The sequence below is a fragment of the Lampetra planeri genome, chromosome 77 (genome assembly GCF_965212315.1).
Source record: "Lampetra planeri chromosome 77, kcLamPlan1.2.h2, whole genome shotgun sequence".
Lineage (NCBI taxonomy): Eukaryota > Metazoa > Chordata > Hyperoartia > Petromyzontiformes > Petromyzontidae > Lampetra > Lampetra planeri.
This window is the reverse complement of record NC_136182.1, coordinates 474,985-502,935: the sequence shown is the minus strand read 5'-3', so window position 1 is coordinate 502,935 and position 27,951 is coordinate 474,985. Positions and strand designations below refer to the sequence as shown.

The 27,951-nt window shown below is 51.4% G+C and overlaps 1 protein-coding gene across 2 annotated transcripts in view; it reads left to right on the top strand.

Moving 5' to 3' along the window:
• LOC144738050 (uncharacterized) overlaps nucleotides 1–27,951 on the top strand; it is a 478,363-nt gene that overhangs the window by 401,429 nt on the left and 48,983 nt on the right. The window contains exon 1 of one of the 2 annotated variants that reach the window (XM_078620950.1): nucleotides 21,549–23,592. The exons of the other annotated variant lie outside the window; for it this stretch is intronic. Within the exon in view, the coding sequence (XP_078477076.1) occupies nucleotides 21,591–23,592 (2,002 nt within the window). The 5' untranslated portion in view covers nucleotides 21,549–21,590. Of the gene's footprint in view, nucleotides 1–21,548; nucleotides 23,593–27,951 lie in introns of those variants that run through there. 2 annotated transcript variants of the gene reach the window in all.

Here is a 27,951-nt window from a genome sequence, read left to right as displayed (position 1 = left end):
AAACCCATAGGCAGCCACGGACACTCTACTCCACCCGCTCAGATCGAACTCAGATCGAGCTCTGAGCAAGCTCCAAGCCAGCACAAATTGGGCACCAATTGAGTTCCAATTGAGCTCCCATTGAGCCAGTGATTGAGCGGCCATCGAGCTCTGATCGAGCACCGATTGTGAGCGGATTGAGCTCCGATTGAGCTTCGATCGAGCACCAATCGAGGACTGATTGGGTACTGATCGAGCACCTATTGAGCACCGATCAAGCATTGATTGAGCTCTGATCGAGCACCGATTGAGCACTGATGGAGCTCCAATCAATCTCGGATTGAGCTTCAATCGAGCACCAATTGAACTCCGATCGAGCACAAATCGAGCACAAATTGAGCACCAATTGAACTTTGATTGAACTCTGATCGATCACCAATCGATCTCAGATCGAGCCCCGATCGAACGATGACATTTTGACGACAAGTGTCCGTGTGTTCGAGCATGGATCGCGCACAGATCGAGCATGGATTGAGCATGGATTGAATAGTTTTCCAAGCTTTAGCATCGTCAAAAAAAATCCGTTGATTCCTGTTCCAGTATTCCTTATATGAGCGAAGGGCAGTGTGCTAACCACTGCACCACCGTTCCCCACACACACACAGTGCGCTAACCACTGCACCACCGCTCCCCCCACACACACAGTTGCGCTAACCACTGCACCACCGCTCCCCAAACCCTACCCCCCCCCTTCAGTGATAATCATTAACTACAGGAGTCGAGTTACAGCACCAGGAAGCAAGATACCAAAGACGCAAAATACACACACACAGACACACACACAGACACACACAGAGACGCACACACAGACACACACTGACACACACACAGACACACACACAGACACACACAGAGACGCACACACAGACACACACTGACACACACACAGACACACACAGAGACGCACACACTGACACACACACAGACACACACTGACACACACACAGACACACACAGACACACACACAGACACACACACTGACACACACAGACACACACACATACACACACAGAAACGCACACAGACACACACAGATACACACACAGAGACACACAGACACACACACAGACACACACACATACAGACACACACAAAGACACACACACATACACACACACAGACACACACACATACACACACACAGACAAACAGAGACGCACACAGACACACACACAGACACACACACACAGACACACACAGAGACACACAGATACACACACAGAGACACACAGAGACACACACAGACACACACACAGACACACACACAGAGACACACACACACAGACACACACACACAGACACACACAAAGAGACACACACACAGACATACACACAGACATACACACACAGCCACACAGAGACACACACACAGACACACACACACAGACAAAGACAAAGATCCCCCATCTAGCCTCCAACAGACTGTTGGGGCAAGTGCTGTTAGCGAGCAGCACCTATGAAGGCTACCGGCACTGTGGCACACACGAGGGGGTGGGTGGCCAGCACCACGCCCGGCCGCCTTTGTCTCCCCAGTGCTGGAGATGTTCACTACACACCACCACCACAGCTGCACCAGCTACTCAGTTGAGGCTGAGTCGACCTAGGGGAGGCCCAGGACCGGTTCAGATAATCTGGCGTTGGTGGCCGTGAGCTGGAATCGAACTCGGATCGCGGGGTAGTGTGGGGGCTGACGCTCACCTCCATTATGTGCGTGCTAATGCCCCCCTCCTCCTCCTCCCCTATGCCAGTGTGTATCCCGGCTACCCATCCCGGGATTGTCTCGCGGTGTCTTGGAGGCTCCCTCGCCCTCCACTCACTCTCCCACTCACTCACTCAACCACTCACTCTCCCACTCACTCACTCAACCACTCACTCACCACTCACTCACTCACCCACTCACTCACTCTCCCACTCACTCACTCTCCCACTCACTCACTCAACCACTCACTCACCACTCACTCTCCCACTCACTCTCCCACTCACTCTCCCACTCACTCTCTCACTCACTCTCCCACTCACTCTCCCACTCACTCTCCCACTCACTCACTCAACCACTCACTCACCACTCACTCACTCTCCCACTCGCTCACTCTCCCACTCGCTCACTCTCCCACTCGCTCACTCTCCCACTCGCTCACTCTCCCACTCGCTCGCTCTCCCACTCGCTCGCTCTCCCACTCACTCTCCCACTCACTCTCCCACTCACTCTCCCACTCACTCTCCCACTCACTCTCCCACTCACTCACTCAACCACTCACTCACCACTCACTCTCCCACTCACTCTCCCACTCACTCTCCCACTCACTCTCTCACTCACTCTCCCACTCACTCTCCCACTCACTCTCCCACTCACTCACTCAACCACTCACTCACCACTCGCTCACTCTCCCACTCGCTCACTCTCCCACTCGCTCACTCTCCCACTCGCTCACTCTCCCACTCGCTCACTCTCCCACTCGCTCACTCTCCCACTCGCTCACTCTCCCACTCACTCACTCTCCCACTCACTCACTCACTCTCCCACTCACTCTCCCACTCACTCTCCCACTCACTCTCCCACTCACTCTCCCACTCACTCTCCCACTCACTCTCCCACTCACTCTCCCACTCACTCTCCCACTCACTTACTCAACCATTCACTCTCCCATTCACTCTCCCACTCACTCACTCACTCACTCTCCCACTCACTCTCCCACTCACTCACTCACTCACCCACTCACTCACTCAACCACTTACTCTCCCACTCACTCACTCACTCACTCTCCCACTCACTCAACCATTCAACCACCCACTCACTCACTCAACCACTCACTCACTCAACCACTCACTCTCCCACTCACTCACTCAACCACTCACTCTCACACTCACTCATTCAACCACTCACTCACCCACTCACTCAATCAACCACTCACTCACTCAATCACTCACTCACCCACTCAACCATTCAACCACCCACTCACTCACCCACTCACTCAATCACTCACTTACCCACTCATCCACTCACCCACTCACTCAACCACTCAACCATTCAACCACCCACTCACTCACTCACTCAATCACTCACTCACCCACTCACTCACCGATTGGCTCACAGGGCTATACCTAATAAATGAACTTGAACCCCCCCCACCCTTACCATCCTGACGTCCACCTCCTCCTCTTCCTCCTCTGCAAGAAGGTTCGCGATGTCGCTCAACAAGCGCGTTGAATAGGAGGCATGCGCATCTCACATCTGGCTGCCACCACGAGGTGCCAGCCAGATGTCGCTGAGCCTTCTCGACGGCGAGGTCCTCAATGATTTCCTCTGCTGCCATTGCCTCCTCCCGGTCATACGCAGAGAAGCGTTGGCCGAGGTGAGGTGCATCAGTTCTCCCCAAGGCGCTTGGGCTGCGTTTCCCATACAAATCAATATTTAGATGCTGCAGTGCTTGGCATCCGTGAGGTTGTGGGCAAAACGATTTCGATGACGGTATCCCTCGCCCGGTGAATACGTGGGGCGCCTCTCTCCCTTAGAGGTGTGGGGGGGTCATCCCACTTCTGACACCATGATGTGGGGGCTGACGCCCACCTCCTCCATGATGCGGGTGAATGGGTGAGTGAGTGGGTTAGTGAGTGAGTGAGTGGGTGGGTGGGTGAGTGGGTGGGTGAGTGAGTGGGTGGGTGAGTGAGTGGGTGGGTGAGTGGGTGGGTGAGTGAGCGAGTGAGTGGGCGGCTGAGTGAGTGAGCCAGTGCATGGGTGAGTGGGTGAGTAAGTGAGTGGGTGAGTGAGTGGGTAAGTGAGTGAGTGGGTGAGTGAGCGAGTCGGTGAGTGAGTGAGCGAGTGAGTGAGTGAGTGGGTAAGTGGGTGAGTGAGCGAGTGGGTGAGTGAGCGAGCGGATATGTGGGTGAATGGATGAGTGAGTGAGTGGGTGAGTGAGCAAGTGGGTGGGTAAGTGAGCAGATAGGTGGGTGAGTGAGTGAGTGGGCGGCTGAGTGAGTGAGCCAGTGCGTGGGTGAGTGAATGGATGAGTGAGTGGGTGAGTGAGCGAGCGAGTGGGCGAGTGAGCGAGTGGATAAGTGAGTGAGTGAGTGAGTGAGTGAGTGAGTGAGTGAGTGAGTGAGTGAGTGAGTGAGTGAGTGGGTGAGTGAGCGAGCGAGTGGGTGAGTGAGCGAGCGATTGGGTGAGTGAGTGAGCGAGTGAGTGAGTGGGTGAGTGGGTGAGTGAGTGAGCGAGGGAGTGAGCAGCTGAGTAAGTGAGCAAGTGCGTGGGTGAGTGCATGGATGAGTGAGTGGGTGGGTGAGTGAGTGAGTGAGTGGGTGAGTGAGTGGGTGAGTGAGTGAGTGGGTGAGTGAGCGAGCGAATGGATGAGTGAGTGAGCGAGTGAGTAGGCGGCTGAATGAGTGAGCCAGTGCGTGGGTGAGTGAATGGCTGAGTGAGTGAGTGGGTGAGTGAGTGAGTGAGCGAGCGAGTGAGTGAGTGGGTGGGTAAGTGGGTGAGTGGGTGAGTGAGCGAGCGAGTGAGTGAGCGAGCGAGTGAATGGATGAGTGAGTGGGTGATCGGTCTCCCCGCACCACCATCCTCTCTGTAGGACATGGCTCGTGGCTGGCTCTCCACCGCCTGCAGTTATCCCACTCGCTCCCCACGTACACCACCACTAATGCCGAGTTGGCTACGTACTCGCCCGTGCCTGCTCATGTTGCTCGCGCGTAACAGCATCGCGGCTGCTGCACGAACGCGGGTGCAGGTGATGACTTACTACGCAGCCTCGCACGCTCGCTCGAATTACGCACCACGCAGAGACCGCTAATGCGATCGTCGCCACGAGAACGCGCTGCGTAAAACGCGCTGCGTAAAACCCGCACGCGATCGCGCAAGCACCGGGCACAGCGACGATCGTAGTGCATATCATTATCATCATCAGAGTTGTTTATTTTTGTTTGCATTTTGACTGCTTGTGTTGTGGTTATTGCAAACATGATGCCTTGTATAAAGGTGTCAGTTTTTGTACCAGTTGAAAGGGTAAAAACCTATTACTATATTTTGCCACTGGTAAAGGAGATGTCTCATAGTGTAAATGCTTTACCCCGAGCTCTCAATACTCTGATAGTGCGCCGTCTTTGAGTTGTACGCCTTTTGGCGTCATCTGGTCCAACACTAATGGAGACTAGGCTCTAAGAAAAGCTGTCTCGGGTGTGGACCAATCAACTTCAAGGACAGTGCATATCATTATCATCATCAGAGTTGTTTCTTTTTGTTTGCATTTTGACTGCTTGTGTTGTGGTTATTGCAAACATGATGCCTTGTACAAAAGTGTCAGTTTTTGTACCAGTTGAAAGGGTAAAAACCTATTACTAGATCGTATTGATGATAATATTCGCGCGTTAACCCGCTGTGCAAACCCGCACGGCGAGCGCGAGCACGCGGGCACCGTTACGGGCACACGCCGATCGAATCGATGGCGACATTCCTGCGTTGCGCCGCTGAAGCGTTATCGTCGCTACGCGGACAAACTGCGTAAAACGCGCCGAGTAAAACCCGCACGGCGAGCGCGCATCAATCGTCTTGCTTCGCACGCCACATACGCTCTCACAGAGGTCGCCAACGGGTTTTGATTCCTTACCCGTACCCGTACCCGGCCGCACCAGGATCGCAAACTCTCCCACTCACTCACTCACACACTCACCCACTCACTCACTCACTCACTCACCCACTCACTCACTCACCCACTCACCCACTAACGCACTCACTCACCCACCCACTCACCCACTCACTCACTCACCCACTCACGAACTCACTCACTCACCCACTCACCCACTCACGAACTCACTCACTCACCCACTCACCCACCCACTCACCCACTCACTCACTCACTCACTCACCCACTCACTCACTCACTCACTCACCCACTCACTCACTCACTCACCCACTCACGAACTCACTCACTCACCCACTCACCCACTCACTCACTCACCCACTCACCCACTCACTCACTCACTCACCCACTCACGAACTCACTCACTCACCCACTCACCCACTCACGAACTCACTCACTCACCCACTCACCCACCCACTCACCCACTCACTCACTCACTCACTCACTCACCCACTCACTCACTCACTCACCCACTCACTCACTCACTCACCCACTCACGAACTCACTCACTCACCCACTCACCCACTCACTCACTCACCCACTCACCCACTCACTCACTCACTCACCCAATCACGAACTCACTCACTCACCCACTCACCCACTCACGCACTCACTCACTCACCCACTCACCCACTCACTCACGAACTCACGCACTCACCCACTCACCCACGAACTCACTCACTCACCCAATCACGAACTCACTCACTCACCCACTCACCCACTCACGCACTCACTCACTCACCCACTCACCCACTCACTCACGAACTCACGCACTCACCCACTCACCCACGAACTCACTCACTCACCCAATCACGAACTCACTCACTCACCCACTCACCCACTCACGCACTCACTCACTCACCCACTCACCCACTCACTCACGAACTCACTCACTCACCCACCCACCCACTTACTCGCCCACCAACCAGAGGTCTCCAACGGGTTTTGATTCCTTACCCGTACCCGGCCGCACCAAGGTCGCAAACACTCCCACTCACTCACCCACTCACCCACGAACTCACGAACTCACTCACTCACCCACCCACCCACTTACTCACCCACCAACCAGAGGTCGCAAACGGGTTTTGATTCCTTACCCGTACCCGTACCCAGCCGCACCAGGGTCGCAAATGGGTACCCTACCCGTACCCGGCCGGGTACGGGTAGCTGGGTATCGGGTAGGGTACGGGTATAGGGTACCCGGTTGCGACCTCTGGTAGCTAGTGATCACAAATGATTAATTCCATAAAAAAAGTCACTTGCAAGCGCCTCACCCATCACCAACCTTAAGGGAAAGAACGGTAATTCGATCTTCATTCCCACTGGGCCATCTGCGCCTGCCTACGATCCCTCCAGGGTTAAAACCTCTCCGCACACACGCAGCAATCACGCGGCGTCGTTGCGATGTGCTGAAGTTCATTAGTGGATCGTCTGAAGAAAAATCCCGGCGTGACCCGGAGCAAAATACCCAGTGAGCAGAGTCCACACCGATTGATATCCAAATCCTAGGGGGACACTTGCGATGTTTTTTCTGGTGTGGGTGTGTGTGTGGGTGTAGTGGGTGTGTGTGTGTGTAGTGGGTGTAGTGTGTGTGTGTATGTGTAGTGTGGTGTGTGTATGTAGTGGGGGTGTGTGTGTGTAGTGGGGGTGTGCGTGTGTGTGTGTAGTGGGTGTGTGTGTAGTGGGGGTGTGTGTGTGTGTGTAGTGGGTGTGTGTGTGTGTGTATAGTGGGGGTGTGTGTGTATGTAGTGGGGGTGTGTGTGTGTGTGTAGTGGGGGTGTGTGTGTGGGTGTAGTGGGTGTGTGTGTGTGTAGTGGGGGTGTGTGTGTGGGTGTAGTGGGTGTGTGTGGGTGTAGTGGGTGTGTGTGTGTGTAGTGGGTGTGTGTGTGTCTAGTGGGGGTGTGTGTGTGTAGTGGGGGTGTGTGTGTGTGTGTAGTGGGGGTGTGCGTGTGTGTAGTGGGTGTAGTGTGTGTGTGTGTGTAGTGTGGTGTGTGTGTGTAGTGGGGGTGTGTGTGTGTGTGTGTAGTGGGGGTGTGCGTGTGTGTAGTGGGTGTAGTGTGTGTGTGTATGTGTAGTGTGGTGTGTGTGTAGTGGGGGTGTGTGTGTGTGTGTAGTGGGGGTGTGCGTGTGTGTGTGTGTGTAGTGGGTGTGTGTGTGTAGTGGGTGTAGTGTGTGTGTGTGTGTAGTGGGGGTGTGTGTGTGTGTGTAGTGGGGGTGTGCGTGTGTGTATAGTGGGGGTGTGTGTGTGTGTGTGTAGTGGGTGTGTGTGTGTAGTGGGGGTGTGTGTGTATGTGTAGTGGGGTGTGTGTATGTGTGTGTAGTGGGGGTGTGTGTGTGTGTGTAGTGGGTGTGTGTGTGTGTATAGTGGGGGTGTGCGTGTGTGTAGTGGGGTGTGTGTGTAGTGGGTGTGGGTGTGTGTGTGTGTGTAGTGGGGGTGTGCGTGTGTGTAGTGGGTGTGTGTGTGTGTATAGTGGGAGTGTGTGTGTGTGTAGTGGGGGTGTGTGTGTGTGTGTGTAGTGGGTGTGTGTGTGTGTGTGTATAGTGGGGGTGTGCGTGTGTGTGTGTAGTGGGGGTGTGCGTGTGTGTAGTGGGTGTAGTGAGTTTGTGTGTGTATGTGTAGTGGGGTGTGTGTGTGTGTGTGGTGGGGGTGTGTGTATGTGTGTAGTGGGGGTGTGCGTGTGTGTAGTGGGTGTAGTGTGTGTGTGTGTAGTGGGGGTGTGTGTGTGTGTAGTGGGGGTGTGCGTGTGTGTGTGTGTGTGTAGTGGGTGTGTGTGTGTGTAGTGGGGGTGTGTGTGTGTGTGTAGTGGGTGTGTGTGTGTGTGTATAGTGGGGGTTTGCGTGTGTGTGTGTAGTGGGGGTGTGCGTGTGTGTAGTGGGTGTAGTGTGTGTGTGTATGTGTAGTGGGGTGTGTGTGTGTGTGTAGTGGGGGTGTGTGTGTGTGTGTAGTGGGTGTGTGTGTGTGTATAGTGGGGGTGTGCGTGTGTGTGTGTGTGTAGTGGGGTGTGTGTGTGTAGTGGGTGTGGGTGTGTGTGTGTGTGTAGTGGGGGTGTGCGTGTGTGTAGTGGGTGTGTGTGTGTATAGTGGGAGTGTGTGTGTGTGTGTAGTGGGGGTGTGTGTGTGTGTGTGTGTATAGTGGGGGTGTGCGTGTGTGTGTGTAGTGGGGGTGTGCGTGTGTGTAGTGGGTGTAGTGTGTGTGCATGTGTAGTGGGGTGTGTGTGTGTGTAGTGGGGGTGTGTGTGTGTGTGTAGTGGGGGTGTGCGTGTGTGTGTGTGTGTAGTGGGTGTGTGTGTGTGTAGTGGGGGTGTGTGTGTGTGTGTAGTGGGTGTGTGTGTGTGTGTATAGTGGGGGTGTGCGTGTGTGTGTAGTGGGGGTGTGCGTGTGTGTAGTGGGTGTGTGTGTATGTGTAGTGGGGTGTGTGTGTGTGTGTGTAGTGGGGGTGTGTGTGTGTGTGTGTGTAGTGGGTGTGTGTGTGTATAGTGGGGGTGTGCGTGTGTGTGTGTAGTGGGGTGTGTGTGTGTGTGTAGTGGGTGTGGGTGTGTGTGTGTGTGTAGTGGGGGTGTGCGTGTGTGTAGTGGGTGTGTGTATAGTGGGAGTGTGTGTGTGTGTGTAGTGGGGGTGTGTGTGTGTGTGTAGTGGGTGTGTGTGTGTGCGTATAGTGGGGGTGTGCGTGTGTGTGTGTAGTGGGGGTGTGCGTGTGTGTAGTGGGTGTAGTGTGTGTGTATGTGTAGTGGGGTGTGTGTGTGTGTGTGTAGTGGGGGTGTGTGTGTGTGTGTGTAGTGGGGGTGTGTGTAGTGGGTGTGTGTGCGTGCGTTCGTTCGTGTGGTGGGTTGTGAGGGGATAACAGCGCCGGCACAGTGGCTCCGTTGCTATGGCACGATAATCAATAGCGCTGACTGCTGCACCACCGCTCGCTCACTCAACCACTCACAAATCACTCAACCATCCACTCACCCACTCACTCACTCACCCACTGACTCACTCACCCACCCACCCACTCACTCACTCAACCACTCACCCACGCACTCACTCACTCAACCACTCACTCACCCACTCACTCAACCACCCACTCACTCACCCACTCAATCAACCACCCACTCACTCATCCACTCACTCCCTCACCCACCCACTCACTCAACAACTCACTCAACCAATCATTTACTCACCCACTCACTCACCCACTCACTCCCTCACTCTCCCACTCACTCACTCAAACACTCACTCAACCACTTACTCTCATACTCACTCACTCAACCACTCACCCACTCACTCACTCAACCACTCACCCACTCAACCAACCACTCAACCACTCACTCACTCAACCACTCACTCACTCACCCACTCAACCAACCACTCGACCACTCACTCACTCAACCATTCAACCACCTACTCACTCACCCACTCACTCAATCATTCACTTACCCATTCACCCACTCAAGCAAGAACTCAACCACTCACTCACTCAACCACTCACTCACTCACTGACACACTCATACACTCATTCACTCACTCATACACTAACTAATACACTCACTCATACACTCACTAATATACACACTCACTCATTCACTCAGCCACCCACCTACTCACTCACCAAACACTGACTCAATAAACCCACCAAACCCTCCCCCACCCGACCACCTACTCAGATACGGGCGGACTGAGGCGTCAATCAATCACTCACCTCACTTGCTCCAACCACGAACATCACCTGTACCCCCATCACCTCACCTGCTCCACTCACTCACCTCACCTGCTCCACCAACTCACCTGGACCCCTCCCCCAGCTCATTCCTTTGCCAAAACCGCGAGGCGCGAAGCATCGGAGGGCGACTGGCAGATTGAAGACACAGCGCTCTGTCTCCGTGTCTCACTGTGTGTCTCACTGTGTGTGTATCTCTGTCTCTGTGTCTCTGTCTCTCTGTGTGTGTCTCTCTGTGTGTGTCTCTCTGTGTGTGTCTCTCTGTGTGTGTGTCTGTGTGTGTGTCTCTGTGTGTGTGTCTCTGTGTGTGTGTCTCTGTGTGTGTCTCTGTGTGTCTCTGTGTGTGTGTCTCTGTGTGTGTCTCTCTGTGTGTGTCTCTGTGTGTGTGCGTCTGTGTGTGTGTGTGTGTCACTGTGTCTGTGTGTGTGTCTGTCTCTGTGTGTGTCTCTGTCTCTGTGTGTGTCTCTGTGTCTCTCCGTCTCTCTCCGTGTCTCTCCGTGTCTCTTCATGTGTCTCTCTCTGTCTGTCTGTGGCGGTCGTCTCACGAGGAGAGACCTCACGAGCTCGTCGACTGCTGAGTAACTCAACTCGACAGCTGAGAGACTCAAATCGTCTGCTGAGTTACTCAACTCGACAGCTGAGTTACTCAACTCGACAGCTGAGAGACTCAAATCGTCTGCTGAGTTACTCAACTCGACAGCTGAGACTCAACTCGACAGCTGAGAGACTCAACGTGACTGCTCCACCAACAGATCAGCAAATCGGCAGCGAAGCAGCGCACGGGGACACACTCAGCGAGGTGAGGCTGACTGGCGATGCATGTGTAGTGTAGTACATCTAGTGTAGTGTGTAGTGTAGTGTATAGTGTAGTGAGTGTAGTGTGTAGTGTAGTGCGTAGTGTAGTGTGTAGTGTAGTGTGTAGTGTAGTGTAGTGTGTAGTGTAGTGTAGTGTGTAGTGTATAGTATAGTGTAGTGTGTAGTGTAGTGTGTAGTGTAGTGTGTAGTGCAGTGTGTAGTGTAGTGTGTAGTGTAGTGTGTAGTGTAGTACATCTAGTGTAGTGTGTAGTGTAGTGTGTAGTGTAGTGTGTAGTGTAGTGTGTAGTGTATAGTGTAGTGTGTAGTGTAGTGTGTAGTGTAGTGTGTAGTGTAGTGTAGTACATCTAGTGTAGTGTGTAGTGTAGTGTGTAGTGTAGTGTGTAGTGTGTAGTGTATAGTAGTGGTGTATAGTAGTGTAGTGTGTAGTGTAGTGTAGTGTGTGTAGTGTAGTATGTAGTGTAGTGTGTAGTGTAGTGTGTAGTGTATAGTGTAGTGTATAGTGTATGGTAGTGTAGTGTGTAGTAGTTGTAGTTTGTAGTGTGTGTAGTGTAGTGTGTAGTGTATGGTAGTGTAGTTTGTAGTGTGTAGTGTAGTGTGTAGTAGTGTGTGTAGTGTAGTGTAGTGTGTGTAGTGTGTGTAGTGTATAGGAGTGTAGTGTGTGTAGTGAAAAGTAGTGTGTAGTGAAAAGTAGTGTGTAGTGTGTGCAGAGTATTGTAGTGTTGTGTGTGTAGTGTAGTTTGTAGTGTAGTTTATAGTGTAGTGTGTGTATTGTAGTGTGTAGTCTAGAGTGTAGTGTAGTGTGTGTAGTGTTTCGTTTGTAGTGTGTGTAGTGTGTGTGTAGTTTGTGTAGTGTATAGTAGTGTATGTAGTGTCGTGTGTAGTGTAGTGTGTAATTTGGTGTGTTTAGGGTGGTGTGTGATGCATGTGGTGGAGTGTGGTAGTCACAGACTCATCTTCACAGACATAGACTCACCACCACACAGACCCATAGACCCATCACCACACAGAGGCCCATAGACTCACCACCACCACACACATAACCAAAGACTCAACACCATACAAAAACCCACAGACCCACCACCACCACCACCACACAGAGACTCATATACTCACCACCACACAGATACCCATAGACTCAACACCACACAGGCCACGTGAAGTGTCGAACGCCCGCTGGCAGGAGGTCACGGGACAGACCCAGGTGCCACGGGTCGACTGACTGAGATGACCAAGATGACTGGCTGATGCACCACCTGTGCCCCCTACTTTGCCAACTTGCTGTGCTTTAGCCACCCGGCGCTCTGCTCGTTGTTGTGAGCATCGCTCCTCCGCCCTCCGTTATTGGTGGAGGGCAACTGCCTCCAACTGCCCAGTAGCATCCTTTACGAGCCCCCTCTACAGAGGCCGATCTTGACAGCGCTGGTACCAGTCATCGGCAAGTCCACTCAGCTCCACATCCTCCTATACCACATTACTCCATCTCTTCTCTAGCCCGTGCCGCGCTCGTTTAGCCTCCTCGATCCAGCCAAACAAAAGCTGTTTGGGCATGCGGTGATTGGGCATGCGGGCTACATGGCCCAACCAACGCAGCCTTGCATGCCGGAGGAGCTCACCGATGGGACTTTGTCCAGATCTTTCGAGGATTTGTGAGCTCCTAAGACATTCCAGCCTGGTTAAACCCAGGATTGCTCGCAGGCAGGCCAGCCTAAATGTTTCTAACTGGCGAAGATGTTCCTTTAGGGGGGTACACGTTTCGCAAGCATAGAGAAGGGAGGGAATGACTGTGGCCGAGAAGACCTGAAGCTTCGTGCGGAGCGACAGACTAGGTTTCTCGGCCTCGCTGTGCGCTGCGTTGCACCGCTATCTGAGTAGTTAACCTCGCATCCAATACACCCTCAGAGCCAAGGTGAACATCCGACTCCAAACGTAATTTATTGAATTGAACGAGGAAAAACTGATGGAAAAACACAGCACAAATACACCGTATGTTAATACTCGGAAATATCAATACAATGCATGAACACTACATCATCATAACATTGCCTTAGATAACCTGAACTCAACAATATATCCTGGATCGACCAGGCACCTACATTAGTACTGAATAGCTATACAAGAGAATAAGCAACTGTGTTAAATAAAGACACATCTTATAATCATCACACTACACCCCAGATGTACAGTACTAAACATAATACTAAATTGTGGATGAGATATTTCGTCATCCTTGTTCTCAAGATCGCAATAAAGTTATTTAGATACAAGTCTGACTCGACTCATTCAATTACAAGTGACATTCACAGTAAGGAAAGTAGCAGGCTTCGTTGTTAACTAGGCCTCATATTTATCATAACAATTTAACAGCATTATAAAGGCATTTGCAGCATTATAACGGTCATTCTAACATTATAACAGCATTCCCAGTATTACAGGAACATAAACGAACTTACAGACAATGCTTCTTAAAGTCCCACAATGTACAATTACAGCTGGTTTCACTGGGACGCGATGTGTGCAGCCATCTTGAACTCTGTGTAATGGCGGACCACCAGCCTCGTGGCTGAAAAACTGTAAAATCGGAATTTCCTGGTCACGTGACCAAACTCAACCTCAAAACATGAAATTCCTGTGTACTCACACCTCCACGTCTGCCGTGAGGCAAAACACCTGCCGTGAGGCAGAACACTAGTTAGCTTCCACACAGCGTTACACAACCGATGAAAAGATAATGCCAGTCAACTGAATCGGAGTGAGACCTCTGCTGTTAAACCGGAGTCGGTCATGAGCACACTGCCCAGGTATGGGAAACTCTCCACTCTCTCCAGAACTGCCCCATCACCGATTGGGAGTTGTGGGGGTGGAGTGCCCGATGGGACAAAATACCCAGGCAGGTGCTTAGTTTTGGTGGGGCTGATGGTAAGGCGCAGAGGTCGCAACCGGGTACCCGATACCCGTACCCTACTCGATACTCGGCTACCCGCACCCGGCCGGGTACGGGTAGCCGTTTGCGACCCTGGTGCGGCCGGGTACGGGTATGGGTAGCCGCACGTGACTCATCCCAACCAATGAGCGAGAAGGCCGTGAGTCACTGGTGAGTAACCATTTGTCACTCATTTCCCAACGTCTTGTCTCTTCTCACAATTCAATTTCCTAGAATCAACCCACCCGCGCCTGCAACATGGCTTCATCCCAGAGGTCGCAATCGGGTACCCGATACCCGTACCTTACCCGATACCCGGCTACCCGTACCCAGCTAGGTACGGTTACCAGTTTGCGACCCTGGCGCGGCCGGGTATGGATAAGGAATCAAAACCAGTTTGCGACCTCTGGTAAGGCCCCACCTTTTAGTGGCACACTCCAGTTTCAGCAGCAGCGCCTCCAACTCCTCCTCTGAGTGAGCCGCAATTACCAGAAAATCGGCATACATAACGTGGTTGACCAATAGGGAGCCATCCCTTGACCGCACCCGGGCATCGATCAGCCTCCCATTGTATCTTTATCAGATGGTAATTCCTCCGGTACAGCATCTGAAGGCTTCACGAACTACGTGGTCGAAATAAATGTTAAATAATGTTGGAGCCAGAGGACATCCCTGTCGCACCCCAAGGTGTACAGGGAATGGCTCTCACTCCCAGCCACGTAATTTTACCCGAGCCTGCTCACCATCATGAAGGTCCTTAATGATCGTGAGCAGAGGGTCAGGGACTCCGAAAGCACAAAGAACAACCCAGAGCCCAGGCCTACTGATGGTATCATAATGCCTTGACCAGGTCATTAAAGCAGAGATGTATGTCGTGTTGGAATTCCCTACACCTCTGCTGTAGCAAACGGACAGAAAATATGGCATCTGTGCAGGACCGCCTTTTCCTGAAATCACATTGGGTGTCCGCAAGCCTTTCCTTAGTGTGCCTGGGAAGGCGTTGTTGAATAATCCTTGCCAGGACCTTTATCGGCACATTGAGGAGTGAGATGCCCCTGTAGTTGTTACAGTCTGTGCGGTCTCGCTTCTTAAAAAGGGGGACCACCAGGGCATCCTTCCAGTCCTGCGAAAGCCGTACAGTGGTCCAGACTGTTGTTATGATGTCATGTAGGGCAGTCTGTGCAAAAACGCCACCCTCCCTCAGCATTTCGCTTGGGAGATCATCTCTGCCCGGTGCCTTTCCTGGTCTCAGACTCTGGATCGCCTTCAGTACTTCCTCAACAGATGGCACCTCAGCCAGCCACTCACAGGGGGTGACCTCTTCCAATATTTGAGGCACCACAGCCTCAGCAGGGTCATCCCCACTTTTGCCACAATGTTTTCTTGGCTGAGGGATTTCCTCTTCCCCATGACCTCACAGAAATGCTCAGCAAATCTGCAAACCTGTTCCTGGGGGTCGGAGATTGGATCACCGTTTTTTCCCCTAATGATGGTAGTAGGTGTGGCGCTGCAGGTTACTTTTTGATGGTATTAAATAGTGATTTGTGATCGCGGGCCACTGAGGCAGACTCCATCTCCTCAGCAACCCGCGACCACCACCCATCCTTGTGTAATGCGAGCAAGGATTGAGGGGGGCGGAGTCTGGGTCACGTGAGGAGAGGGAGGAGTTAGGGTCACGTGGGGGAGAGGATTTAGGGAGAGAACCGGAAGGGATCGGGGAGTTAAGACAGAGTGGAAACGGGAGGAGGCCACGCTGGGCAGTACTGGGAGGGTGGCGCGATCGCCACGTGTTGGGAGACCTCGGCACCGTCGGCCATCGGCATCCGGGCGCAGGGGGCTAGCGGGCTGTGGAAGGCTGGCCGTGAGCGAGGAGGAGCGGAGCAGCAGTGTGGCTGCAGAGCGGAGCAGCAGTGTGGCTGCGGAGTGCTCGACGGAGGAGACGCGGGCCTGAGCGAGGACGCAGTGGGAGCGAGATTTACACGAACCCAAATAAAGGACAATGGAGATCGACACTGTGGAAGAGTCCTTTATTACACTTGCAGCACCTCACGGCTCTCCGAACCTCCGAGCGAAGGCTGCGTTAAGCCTCCTCATTCCCCGACGTGGGATGCTGTAGCCGTTGAGAGTGGGCCTGTCCCTTTTTCTCTGGGAAGGTCTGGAACGTGTACCCAAAGCTGCAATTGCAGCTGCCTGAGTCACAGTTCCAAACCTCACCCATTGACCCTCGACATCTGGAGGAGTGGGGGACGATGCCAACCCCAGCTGCAAGCAATGATGAAATTCTCGCTTGCAACTTTCATCAGCTAACTGAGACCAGGCCACCTTAGGTTTGAATGGGGTCCAGGGTGTACACCCACCACTGGAGTGGAAGAATGGTAGGCGCATCTTACAGATGACTAGTCGATGGTCAGAGGGCAAATCATCTCCACGGTAGGTCCTTCTACTCGCTCACCCATTTATCCACCCATCCACTCACCCATCCACTCATCCACTCACACACCCACTCAACCACCCAATCCCCACCCACTCATCCACCCACCCACTTACTTATCCACTCACTCCCCCACCCATTCACTCACTCACCCACTCACCTACCCATTCACTTACTCACACACTCACTCATCCACTCACTCATCCACTCACTCATCCACACACTCATCCACTCACTCACACACTCATCCGCTCACCCACCCACTCACCCACCCACTCACCCACCCATTCATCCACCCACTCATCCACCCACCCACTTACTCCCCCACCCATCCACTCACTCACCCACTCACCTACCCATTCACTCACTCACACACTCACTCATCCACTCACTCATCCACACACTCATCCACTCACTCAACCACTCATCCACTCACTCACACACTCATCCGTTCACCCACCCACTCACTAACCTACTCACCCACTCACCTTCCCAATCACCTACTCACATACTCACCCAGATACTCACCCACTCACACACAGTGCGGTAACCACTGCACCACCACTCCCCACACTCACACAGTGCGCTAACCACTGTACCACCATTCCCCACACACACACGCAGTGCGCTAATCACTGCACCACCGCTCCCCCCCGCAATGTCAGCAGGAGTGGAGTGGGGGGGGACTCATGGACTCGCGAGGTGACAGACGAGGAGCCTGCGGCAGAGGGGGGGTCTCAGCCACTCTGATGCTGGTCCTGGGGTCAAGTTTAATCCTTCTACTCATCCTGCAACTCCTGGCCCCGACGGTAAGAGCCGCGGAGGACTTCCACCCACTGATTCAAACCGACTGTTTTCAAATTATCATCTGATTTTTATTTTATTTTATAAACCCACCGAGTCCCATACAGACCCACAGAGACCTATACAGACCCACAGAGACCCATACAGACATATACAGACCCATACAGACCCACAGAGACCCATACAGACCCACAGAGTCCCATACAGACCCACAGAGACCCATACAGACCCACAGAGACCCATACAGACCCACAGAGACCCATACAGACCCACAGAGACCCATACAGACCCACCGAGTGGGTGGGTGAGTGGATTAATACTTGGATGAGTGGATTAGTGAGTGGGTTAGTGAGTGAGTGGGTTAGTGAGTGGGTTAGTGAGTGAGTGAGTTAGTGAGTGAGTGGGTTAGTGATTGGGTTAGTGAGTGAGTGGGTTAGTGAGTGAGTGAGTTAGTGAGTGAGTGGGTTAGTGATTGGGTTAGTGAGTGAGTGAGTTAGTGAGTGAGTGGGTTAGTGATTGGGTTAGTGAGTGAGTGGGTTAGTGAGTGAGTGAGTTAGTGAGTGAGTGGGTTAGTGATTGGGTTAGTGAGTGAGTGGGTTTGTGAGTGGGTTAGTGAGTGAGTTAGTTAGTGAGTGGGTTAGTGAGTGAGTGGGTGAGCGAGTGGTTCAGCAGCTGAGTCGTGCTGTTGGAGGGTTTAACGACATTGTAAATATTTACAACGTCTGACACAAACACCCCTTTAGTATAGATACCATTGATATCTCTCAATCATCCTCATTCTACTGCCCCCTGTTAAACGTCACATTTTAACTTCAGCGTTGTTCTTGTTCGCTGGCGTTTGTCTGTGTCCGTGTGCCCCCCAGGTCCGTGTCCAACCAGGAATTCCGAACTCCAGAGTCAGAAGAGGTGATGGTCATGGCACAGACGTAAATACAAAGGTCCCCCGGGTAGCCTCTAGCAGGCTGTTGCGGGGGGGGGGGGGGCAAGTGCTGTTAAATTGTGGTATTGAGTAGCAGCACGCACACACACACACAACAACAACAACCGCCATTCGCCACTAAGTGGCGGTGACGTCACCACGACGCTTGTGCCAGGCCATGTGCACCCTGAGGCCACGTGAAGTGTCGAACGCCCGCTGGCAGGAGGTCACGGGGCAGACCCAGGTGCCACGGGTCGACTGACCGAGATGACCGAGACGACTGGCTGATGCACCACCTGTGCCCCCTACTGTGCCAACTTGCTGTGCTTTAGGCACCCGGCGCTCCGCTCGTTGTTGTGAGCGTCGCTCCTCCGCCCTCCGTTGTTGTTGGAGGGCGACTGCCTCCAACTGCCCAGTAGCGTCCTTCACGAGCCTTCTCCACAGAGGCCGATCTTGACACCGCTGGTACCAGTCATCGGCAAGTCCACTCAGCTCCACATCCTCCTGTACCACATCACTCCATCTCTTCTCTAGCCCGTGCCGCGCCCGTTTAGCCCCCTCGATCCGGCCGAACAAAAGCTGTTTAGGCATGCGGTGGCTGGGCATGCGGGCTACATGACCCAGCCAACGCAGCCTTGCCTGCCGGAGGAGCTCACTGATGGGACTTTGCCCAGATCACACACACACAGACACACACACACAGACACGCACACACGGACAAACACACACACGGGCACACACACACAGACACACACAGACACATACAGACACACAAGCGAGCGTCATCCGGTAGAAATATACCGCAGTGGAACTGCTGAACTGCTGCTGCGTCTTTCTACCTGATGACAAATGCTCGTGTTGCGATCGAAACGTCGTGATCTACTAATTTGTCGACCTACGTGGCTTCACCGAAAGGATTTAAGAGTGTGGATTCCAGCGGTCATGGAAACTTTGAATCGAGATTTCAAAAGTTTTGTTCACGACGACGGAATTCGTCCTCGTGGCTGCTGCTTGGACGACACGTCGACGGGATAAATTTCAAGTTCAAGTTCATTGATTAGGTACAAGCCCTGTGAGCCATTCGGCTCTTGAATCGGGTGCAACCGCAACAAACAAAAAACAAAAACATGAACAAAAAACATCTTTAAGTGAATATGTGACTGAGTGCAAGCAGAAAATTCAAGAAAATAGCGTAAAATATTGCAGAAAAAGCACCGTACACAAAAATGTGCAAAAATCCCAGTGGGATGCAAGTCAAACAACAACAACAACCACCACAAGACAACTTAGATTAAGGCCATCAGTCTAACTCTGTACTACAACAAACAAACATGGCCAAACCAAAGAACTGAACGAAAATCACCAAAATAAAGCCATAAAAGCAATGAAACAGTGGTCATAGGAACTGTGACCGAATTATCACAATAAACGACCTAAACAACATGTACAACCACCAAACTCTACAGAGATGATCCGCGCCACGTGGGCTGAGAAGTTTGTGTTTGCGGTGGTGCGATTATTTAACTTCCGTTTATTCGGAGACCCCCAGGAGTCCCGCCATGAGATTAATTCCCCCCCCCCCCTTTTCAGGCACAGCTGTCAATGCCACAACGATCTATACGGTGGATGTCCGGATCGTCAGCTCGTATCAACCGGATGCTCAGATGCCCCAGTTCGGGACGATTTGCGGTGGCCAATACAACGTCTCCGTCATGAGCTTCAGCATCCTGAGCTGTAAGTTCGACAGAGTGAGTGAGTGGAGTTTGTATGATCTCCCCCTGTTCTACAGAGTGAGTGAGTGGAGTTTGTATGATCTCCCCCTGTTCTACAGAGTGAGTGAGTGGAGTGGAGTTTGTATGATCTCCCCGTGTTCTACAGAGTGAATGGAGTTTGTATGATCTCCCCCTGTTCTACAGAGTGAGTGAGTGGAGTTTGTATGATCTCCCCGTGTTCTACAGAGTGAGTGAGTGGAGTGGAGTTTGTATAATCTCTCCTATTCTACAGAGTGAGTGGAGTGGAGTTTGTATGATCACCCCCTGTTCTACAGAGTGAGTGGAGTGTGTATGATCTCTCCCGTGTTCTACAGAGTGAGTGAGTGGAGTTTGTATGATTTCCCCTGTTCTACAGAGTGAGTGAGTGGAGTTTGTATGATCTCCCCTGTTCTACAGAGTGAGTGAGTGGAGTTTGTATGATTTCCCCTGTTCTACAGAGTGAGTGAGTGGAGTTTGTATGATCTCCCCTGTTCTACAGAGTGAGTGAGTGGAGTTTGTATGATCTCCCCCTGTTCTACAGAGTGAGTGAGTGGAGTTTGTATGATCTCTCCCTTGTTCTACAGAGCGAGTGAGTGGAGTTTGTATGATCTCCTCTTGTTCTACAGAGTGACTGAGTGGAATGGCGTTTGTATGATCTCCCCTGTTCTACAGAGTGAGTGAGTGGAGTTTGTATGATCTCCCACTGTTCTACAGAGTGAGTGAGTGTGAGTTTGTATGATCTCCCCCTGTTCTACAGAGTGAGTGAGTAGAGTTTGTATGATCTACCCCCGTTCTACAGAGTGAGCCGAGTTTGTATGATCAGCAGTGGTCATAGCAGTCGTAGTGTTGCTTGGGAGAGCAGTGGTGATAGCAGTCGTGGCGGTGATTGGTAACAGCAGTGGTCATAGCAGTTGTAGTGTTGATTGGGACAGCAGTGGTGATAGCAGTCGTGGCGATGATTGGGGCATCAGTGGTGATAGCAGTCGTAGTGGTGATGATTGGGACAGCTGTGCTAACAGCAGTCGTGGCGATGATTGGTAACAGCAGTGGTGATAGTAGTCGTGGTGATGATTGGAACAGCAATGGTGATAGCAGTTGTAGTGTTGCTTGGAAGAGCAGTGGTGATAGTTATCGTGGCGATGTTTGGGACAGCAGTGGTGATAGCAGTTGTGGTGATGATTGGGACATCAGTGGTGATAGTGGTCGTTTGCGATGCAGCGTGCCGTGCGAGTGCCCAGGTCGAATGCTGCTACTGCGACAGCGAGTTCCTCCACTGGGCTCCTGCCACTTGCGGCTCGTCCAGTCCGTGCCCAGATGGCACGAACTGGACTCCCGGGGCGACCACCTCCACCTCCTCCTCGTCCTGCCAGTGCATCCAGGGCCCCCTGACGGATGGGACGCAATGCATGGGCAGGAGAAACGTGACGCTGGACCCCAACGTTGATTGTTACTTCACCACCGCCAGCACCGTCACCACCACCACTACCACCACCGCCACCGCCACCAGCACCACCACGACTATGACCACAACTACCACTGCCATCACCACTGCTCCCCCAATCATCACCACGACTGCTATGACCACTGCTGCCCCAATCATCACCACGACCGCCATCACCACTGCTCCCCCAATCATCGCCACGACTGCTATCACCACTGCTGCCCCAATCATCACCACGACTGCTACCACCACTGCTGCCCCAATCACCACTACGACTGCTACTACCACTGATGCCCCAATCATCACTACGACTGCTACTACCACTGTTGCCCCAATCATCACCACGACCGACATCACCACTGCTCCCCCAATCATCACGACGACTGCTATCACCACTGCTGCACCAATCATCACCACAACTGCAACTACCACTGCTGCCCCAATCATCACCACGACTGCTACTACCACTGCTGCCCCAATCATCACCACGACTGCTATCACCACTGCTGTCCCAATCACCACTACGACTGCTACTACCACTGCAGTCCCAATCATCACTACGACTGCTATCACAACTGATGCCCCAATCACCACCACAACTGCTACCACCACTGCTGCCCCAATCACCACCACGACTGCTACTACCACTGCAGTCCCAATCATCACTACGACTGCTACTACCACTGCTGCCCCAATCATCACCACGACTGCTATCACCACTGCTGTCCCAATCACCACTACGACTGCTACTACCACTGCAGTCCCAATCATCACTACGACTGCTATCACCACTGCTGCCCCAATCACCACCACGACTGCTACTACCACTGATGCCCCAATCATCACCACGACTGCTACCACAACTGCTGCCCCAATCATCACCACGACTGCTACCACCACTGCTGCCCCAATCATCACTACGACTGCTACCACCACTACTGTTCCAATCACCACCACGACTGCTGTAACTACTGCTGTCCCAATCATCACCACGACTGCTACTACCACTGCTGCCCCAATCATCACCACGACTGCTACCACCACTGCTGCCCCAATCATCACCACGACTGCTACTACCACTGCTGCCCCAATCACCACCACGACTGCTACTACCACTGATGCCCCAACCACCACTACGACTGCTACTACCACTGCTGCCCCAATCACCACCACGACTGCTACCACCACTGCTGCCCCAATCATCACCACGACTGCTACCACCACTGCTGCCCCAATCATCACTACGACTGCTACCACCATTACTGTTCCAATCACCACCACGACTGCTGTAACTACTGCTGTCCCAATCATCACCACAACTGCTACTACCACTGCTGCCCCAATCACCACCACGACTGCTACTACCACTGATGCCCCAACCACCACTACGACTGCTACTACCACTGCTGCCCCAATCACCACCACGACTGCTATCACCACTGCTGCCCCAATCATCACCACAACTGCTACTACCACTACTGTTCCAATCACCACTACGACTGCTACTACCACTGCTACCCCAATCATCACCACGACTGCTACTACCACTGCTGCCCCAATCACCACCACGACTGCTACTACCACTGATGCCCCAACCACCACTACGACTGCTACTACCACTGCTGCCCCAATCACCACCACGACTGCTATCACCACTGCTGCCCCAATCATCACCACAACTGCTACTACCACTGCTACCCCAATCATCACCACGACTGCTACCACCACTGCTGCCCCAATCATCACTACAACTGCTGTCACCACTGATGTCCCAATCATCACCACAACTGCTACCACCACTGCTGCACCAATCATTTCCACGACTGCTACCACCACTGCTGTCCCAATAATCACCACGACTGCTGTCACACTGAGCACACCACCACCAACAGCTGCGGACAACACAACCACTCCCGTCGCAACCAACACGACCGTTCTGGCGACAACCACCGGGTCCGCGAGCAGCACGACCGCCTTTGTCTTCCCTGTGACGACGACGTTGGCCACGCCAAGTGTGACAACCGCAACAACAACAACAGCAAACGGAACGGCAGCAACCGCCACCACTACAGCAGCGATGCCGACCACTTCCACAGCAACAGCCGTCTCCCAGCGGCCATCTTGTCCCGCTGTGGATGGTAAGGGCAGCCATTTTGTCGTGTTTTTGACAAGCGCACTTCGTAATTTATTTCTCTTCACTTCGAAACCCAACTTTTTGTTGCCGTGGCGATGATGAGCACGCGTGCGTCATGGGCTTGTCATCCGTTGACGTGTTTGGTCGTGGTGATAGCAGTCGTGGTGTTGATTGAGTCGACCTAGGGGAGGCCCAGGACCGGTTCAGATAATTGTCACGGGCGGTGTTGGCCATGAGCGGGAATCAAACTCGGGTCGCCGGGTTCATAGTGTACACACTCAGAGACATACACGCACACACAGACACACACACACGTACAGACACATGCACACACAAACACACACTCACAGACACACACACACAGACACACGTACAGACACATGCACACACAGACACACACACACAGACACACAAACATGCACGCAGACACACAAACACACAGACACACACAGACACACACAGACACACACAGACACACACAGACACACACAGACACACACACAGACACACACACACGTACAGACACATGCACACACAAACACACACATGCACTCACAGACACACACACACAGACACACGTACAGACATATGCACACACAGACACACACAGAGACACACAAATGCACACAAACACAGACACATACACAGACACACACACAGACACACACACAGACACACACAGACACACATCACACACCACTCGCCCTCCCACGTGACCACAGCACCACCAAACCACAACGCGGTTCAAATCTCCCCGCCACGGATGCGCGCCACCCAATCTCAACTGGGTGGGTAGGGGTGGGCGTGGGGAGGGGGAGACGAGAGCGGGGGGAGGGGCGAGAAGGGGGAGGGGCGAGAGGGGGCGTGGTCATGGTGGGAGTGGCCAAGTGCTCCACATCGACGGCAGCCATACTTTACTAATAGGGTTTTTCCCCTTTTTTCTGGCAGCAAAAATGACACCTTTTGCAAGGAATCATGCTTACATTAACCACAATACTTGCAGTCAAATGCAAACAAAAAACAATACTCTGATATCTTCTTGGTTCTTTCGGTCTTCAGGTGACGGCTGCTTGCGTTGTTGCCCGAAACGTCGTGAGAATTATTTTATTATGTTTTATTTTTATTATTGTATTTCTTCCCTTCTACGTGACTTTACCGAAAGAACCAAGAAGATGAATCCCTGCTGCAGTCACGAAAGCTTTAAATCTAAAAATACTCTGATAATGTATGCATTGTCTTTGAAACTAGCTGCTCACCCCGAGCTCTCATTACTCTGGTAGTGCGTTGTCTTTGAACTGTGCGCCTTTTGGCGTCATCTGGTCGAACACCATATGAGACTAAGCTCTAAAGAAAGCTGTCTCTGGTGTCGACCAATCAGTTTCAAAGACAATGCATAAATTATCAGACTATTGTTTTTGTTTGCATTTGACTGCAAGTATTGTGGTTAATGTAAGCATGATTCCTTGCAAAAGGTGTCAGTTTTGTTTTGCCAGAAAAAAGGGGAAAACCCCTATTAGTATATTTTGGTACTGGCAAAGGAGGTCCCATGAGGCAGCCATACTCTTTCGTTCTTCCGGTAAAGTCACGTGGGTAGAAAAATAATAGATCACGACGTTTCGATGGCAACACAAGCAATCGTCATCAGGTGGCACAAGCACGGCAAGAAAAAACTGCTGATGTTGTCCCACCTGATGACGATTGCTTGTGTTGCGATGGAAACGTCGTGGTCTATTATTTTTCTACCATCGTGACTTTACCGAATGTGGATTCCTGCAGTCAAATCAAAATAGGTTTTACCCTTTATGTTAATAGAACTTGGGTGTGTCAAGATGTTAACACCCCAAACAGAATCCTTAGTCAAGGAATCCTGTCTGCATTAACCACGCACGGCACTTTGTAGTGAACATGCAATCAAAAAACACCATGCCCTGGTCTATACGAAGCCAGTCTCACTACCAGTGTTAGATCAGAGGACGATGCCAAAAAGGCGGACATCACCAGGGCAATGCCACCATCAGGGCATTGAGAGTTCAGGGTGACCGGCTACATCATGGGACCTCCCTTACCAGTATCACAATATAAAATTAGAGTTGTACCCTTTAAGGCCATGATTAAACAGGGGTTGTGTTAAGATGTTAAAACACCAAACTGAAACCTTATGCAAGGAATCGTGTCTGCATTAGCCACGTATACTTGTGGTGAACATGAACAAAATAAGCATTAAACATGCTCGGATAGTATATGATGCTAGTATGTAATTTAGCAATGCAGTATGTAATTTAATGTTGGGTTTGCCTATGGCAGTATATAGTACGGTATAGACGCGTGTGATGTAAGAGAATAAAGTTTAGATGGAAGCATATTATATAATTTTTTACAACGTAGAATTTTTTATGTATTACTTACTGTTAGTAACTCAGCTTATTGTAGAGTATAGTAAGTATACTGATGATGCTATGTAGTTTATACTTTAGTTTGTTATGCAGTTTATACTTTAGTTTTTTTTACGTGGTTGTTTAGTAACTGCAGCTACATACTATTAACATTCCTTTCCTTTGTTAATGCTACCCCCCTCCCCCCCCCCTTTGATGCTGCTAATCCTGCATAATGCACGGGCATAGTATTGATTTGGAACCCCCCCCCGCCCACCTCCTACGCATTTTCCATATGCTGAATTCCTCTTGATATGCAAATTATTTTGTTTAGGCGCTCTTCTTCCCACCTCCCCTCCTCTAACCCAGCTTAAATATACGCTCCAAGCTTGGTGGTGTTTCATTCTTCGCCTGAGGACGGCTGCTTGCGTTGTGGCCGAAACGTCGTGAGAATTGTTTTATTATGTTTTATTTTTATTATTTTATTACTTCCCTTCTACGTGACTTTACCGAAAGAACCAAGAAGATAAAATCCAGTAGTGGAACTGCTGGATTTTTTTCCCGCCCAAGGACGACCGCTTGTGTTGTGATCGAAACGTCGCGATGTGTTATTTTCTTTTTATTTTTCTACATACGTGACTTTACCGAAAGAATCTAAGGGTATGTAAAACTTACTGTTATATTCCAATACACGGCAAGAAATATCCCAGAATAAACATTGTTAAGGGTCACAGAACTACCAGTATTAACCACCGCACGTCATCCTTGACAGTGTGCGATGCCAAACCCCCCTCCCATTTGAATATATCACAAACTACCAATTCAAACTTCTTGGTTCTTTCGGTAAAGTCACGTAGAAGGGAAATAATAAAATAATACAAATTAAACATAATAAAATAATTCTCACGACGTTTCGGCCACAACGCAAGCAGCCGTCCTCAGGTGAAGAACAGGTCTGTCGGAAAGACAGCGTCTGAATGAAACACCACCAGGCTTGGCAGCGTACATTTATGCTGGGTTAGGGGAGGAAGGGCGCCTTGACAAAGGCACCCTTCCTCCCCTAACCCACCTCCTACGCATTTCACAAGTAGTACTAATCACATATCTGCATTTCCCATAAATATGCTAAATTCCTATTGATATGCAAATTATTTCGTCAAGGCGCTCTTCCCCTTCCAACCAAGGGAGGGGGGGCGGGGACGGAGAGGGAGGGGGCAGAGAAAATTAGCATATCAATGAGTGGACGGCAACGTGTTGCTGCTGCGCAAGTAAGATGACGACGTGGCACGGCACGCAAGCTTGAAAATTAGGAGAAAGACACACTAAAATTAAATAACCTCGCAAAATATCGAAATGTGATGTAATGCAACACAGAGAGTCGGTCAACACACAATTAACGCATAGCCTGGTTGATTACGTATTTCAAAGATTGCTAAGTTAGAATTTAAGTGTGAAAATTCCAAAGAGAGGACAGAGGCAGAGAGAACAAATAGCCAGAGAGAGAAAAAAGATAAGCTTAAAACTCCCCCGTAGAAGTGGTTCAATCTTAATTTTTGGAGCTTTCGTGACTGCAGGAATTATTCTTTGGTTCTTTCGGTCGCTATTATTTAAATTCATTATTTTATTTTTAGACGTGACTTAACCGAAAGAACCAAAGAATAATTCCTCTCTGCCCCCTCCCTCTCTCCGTCCCCGCCCCCCCTCCCTATATTTAAGGGACCGTCACAGAAACGACCCCTCTCTCTGTGCCGATATGTGTCCTCTCTCTGTGTGTCCTCGTGATGTCTGTCTGCTTGTATGTCTGTCTATAGTTTTCTAGTTAGATTGTTGTTGCTATTTCTCTTATGCCTGATGATGATTGCTTGTGTTGCAATCGGAACGTCGCTATTATTTTAATTCATTATTTTATCTTTAGACGTGACTTAACCGAAAGAACCAAAGAATAACACGTACTACCAAAACCCTGCAGCCATAGCTGGCTGCATGAGTCA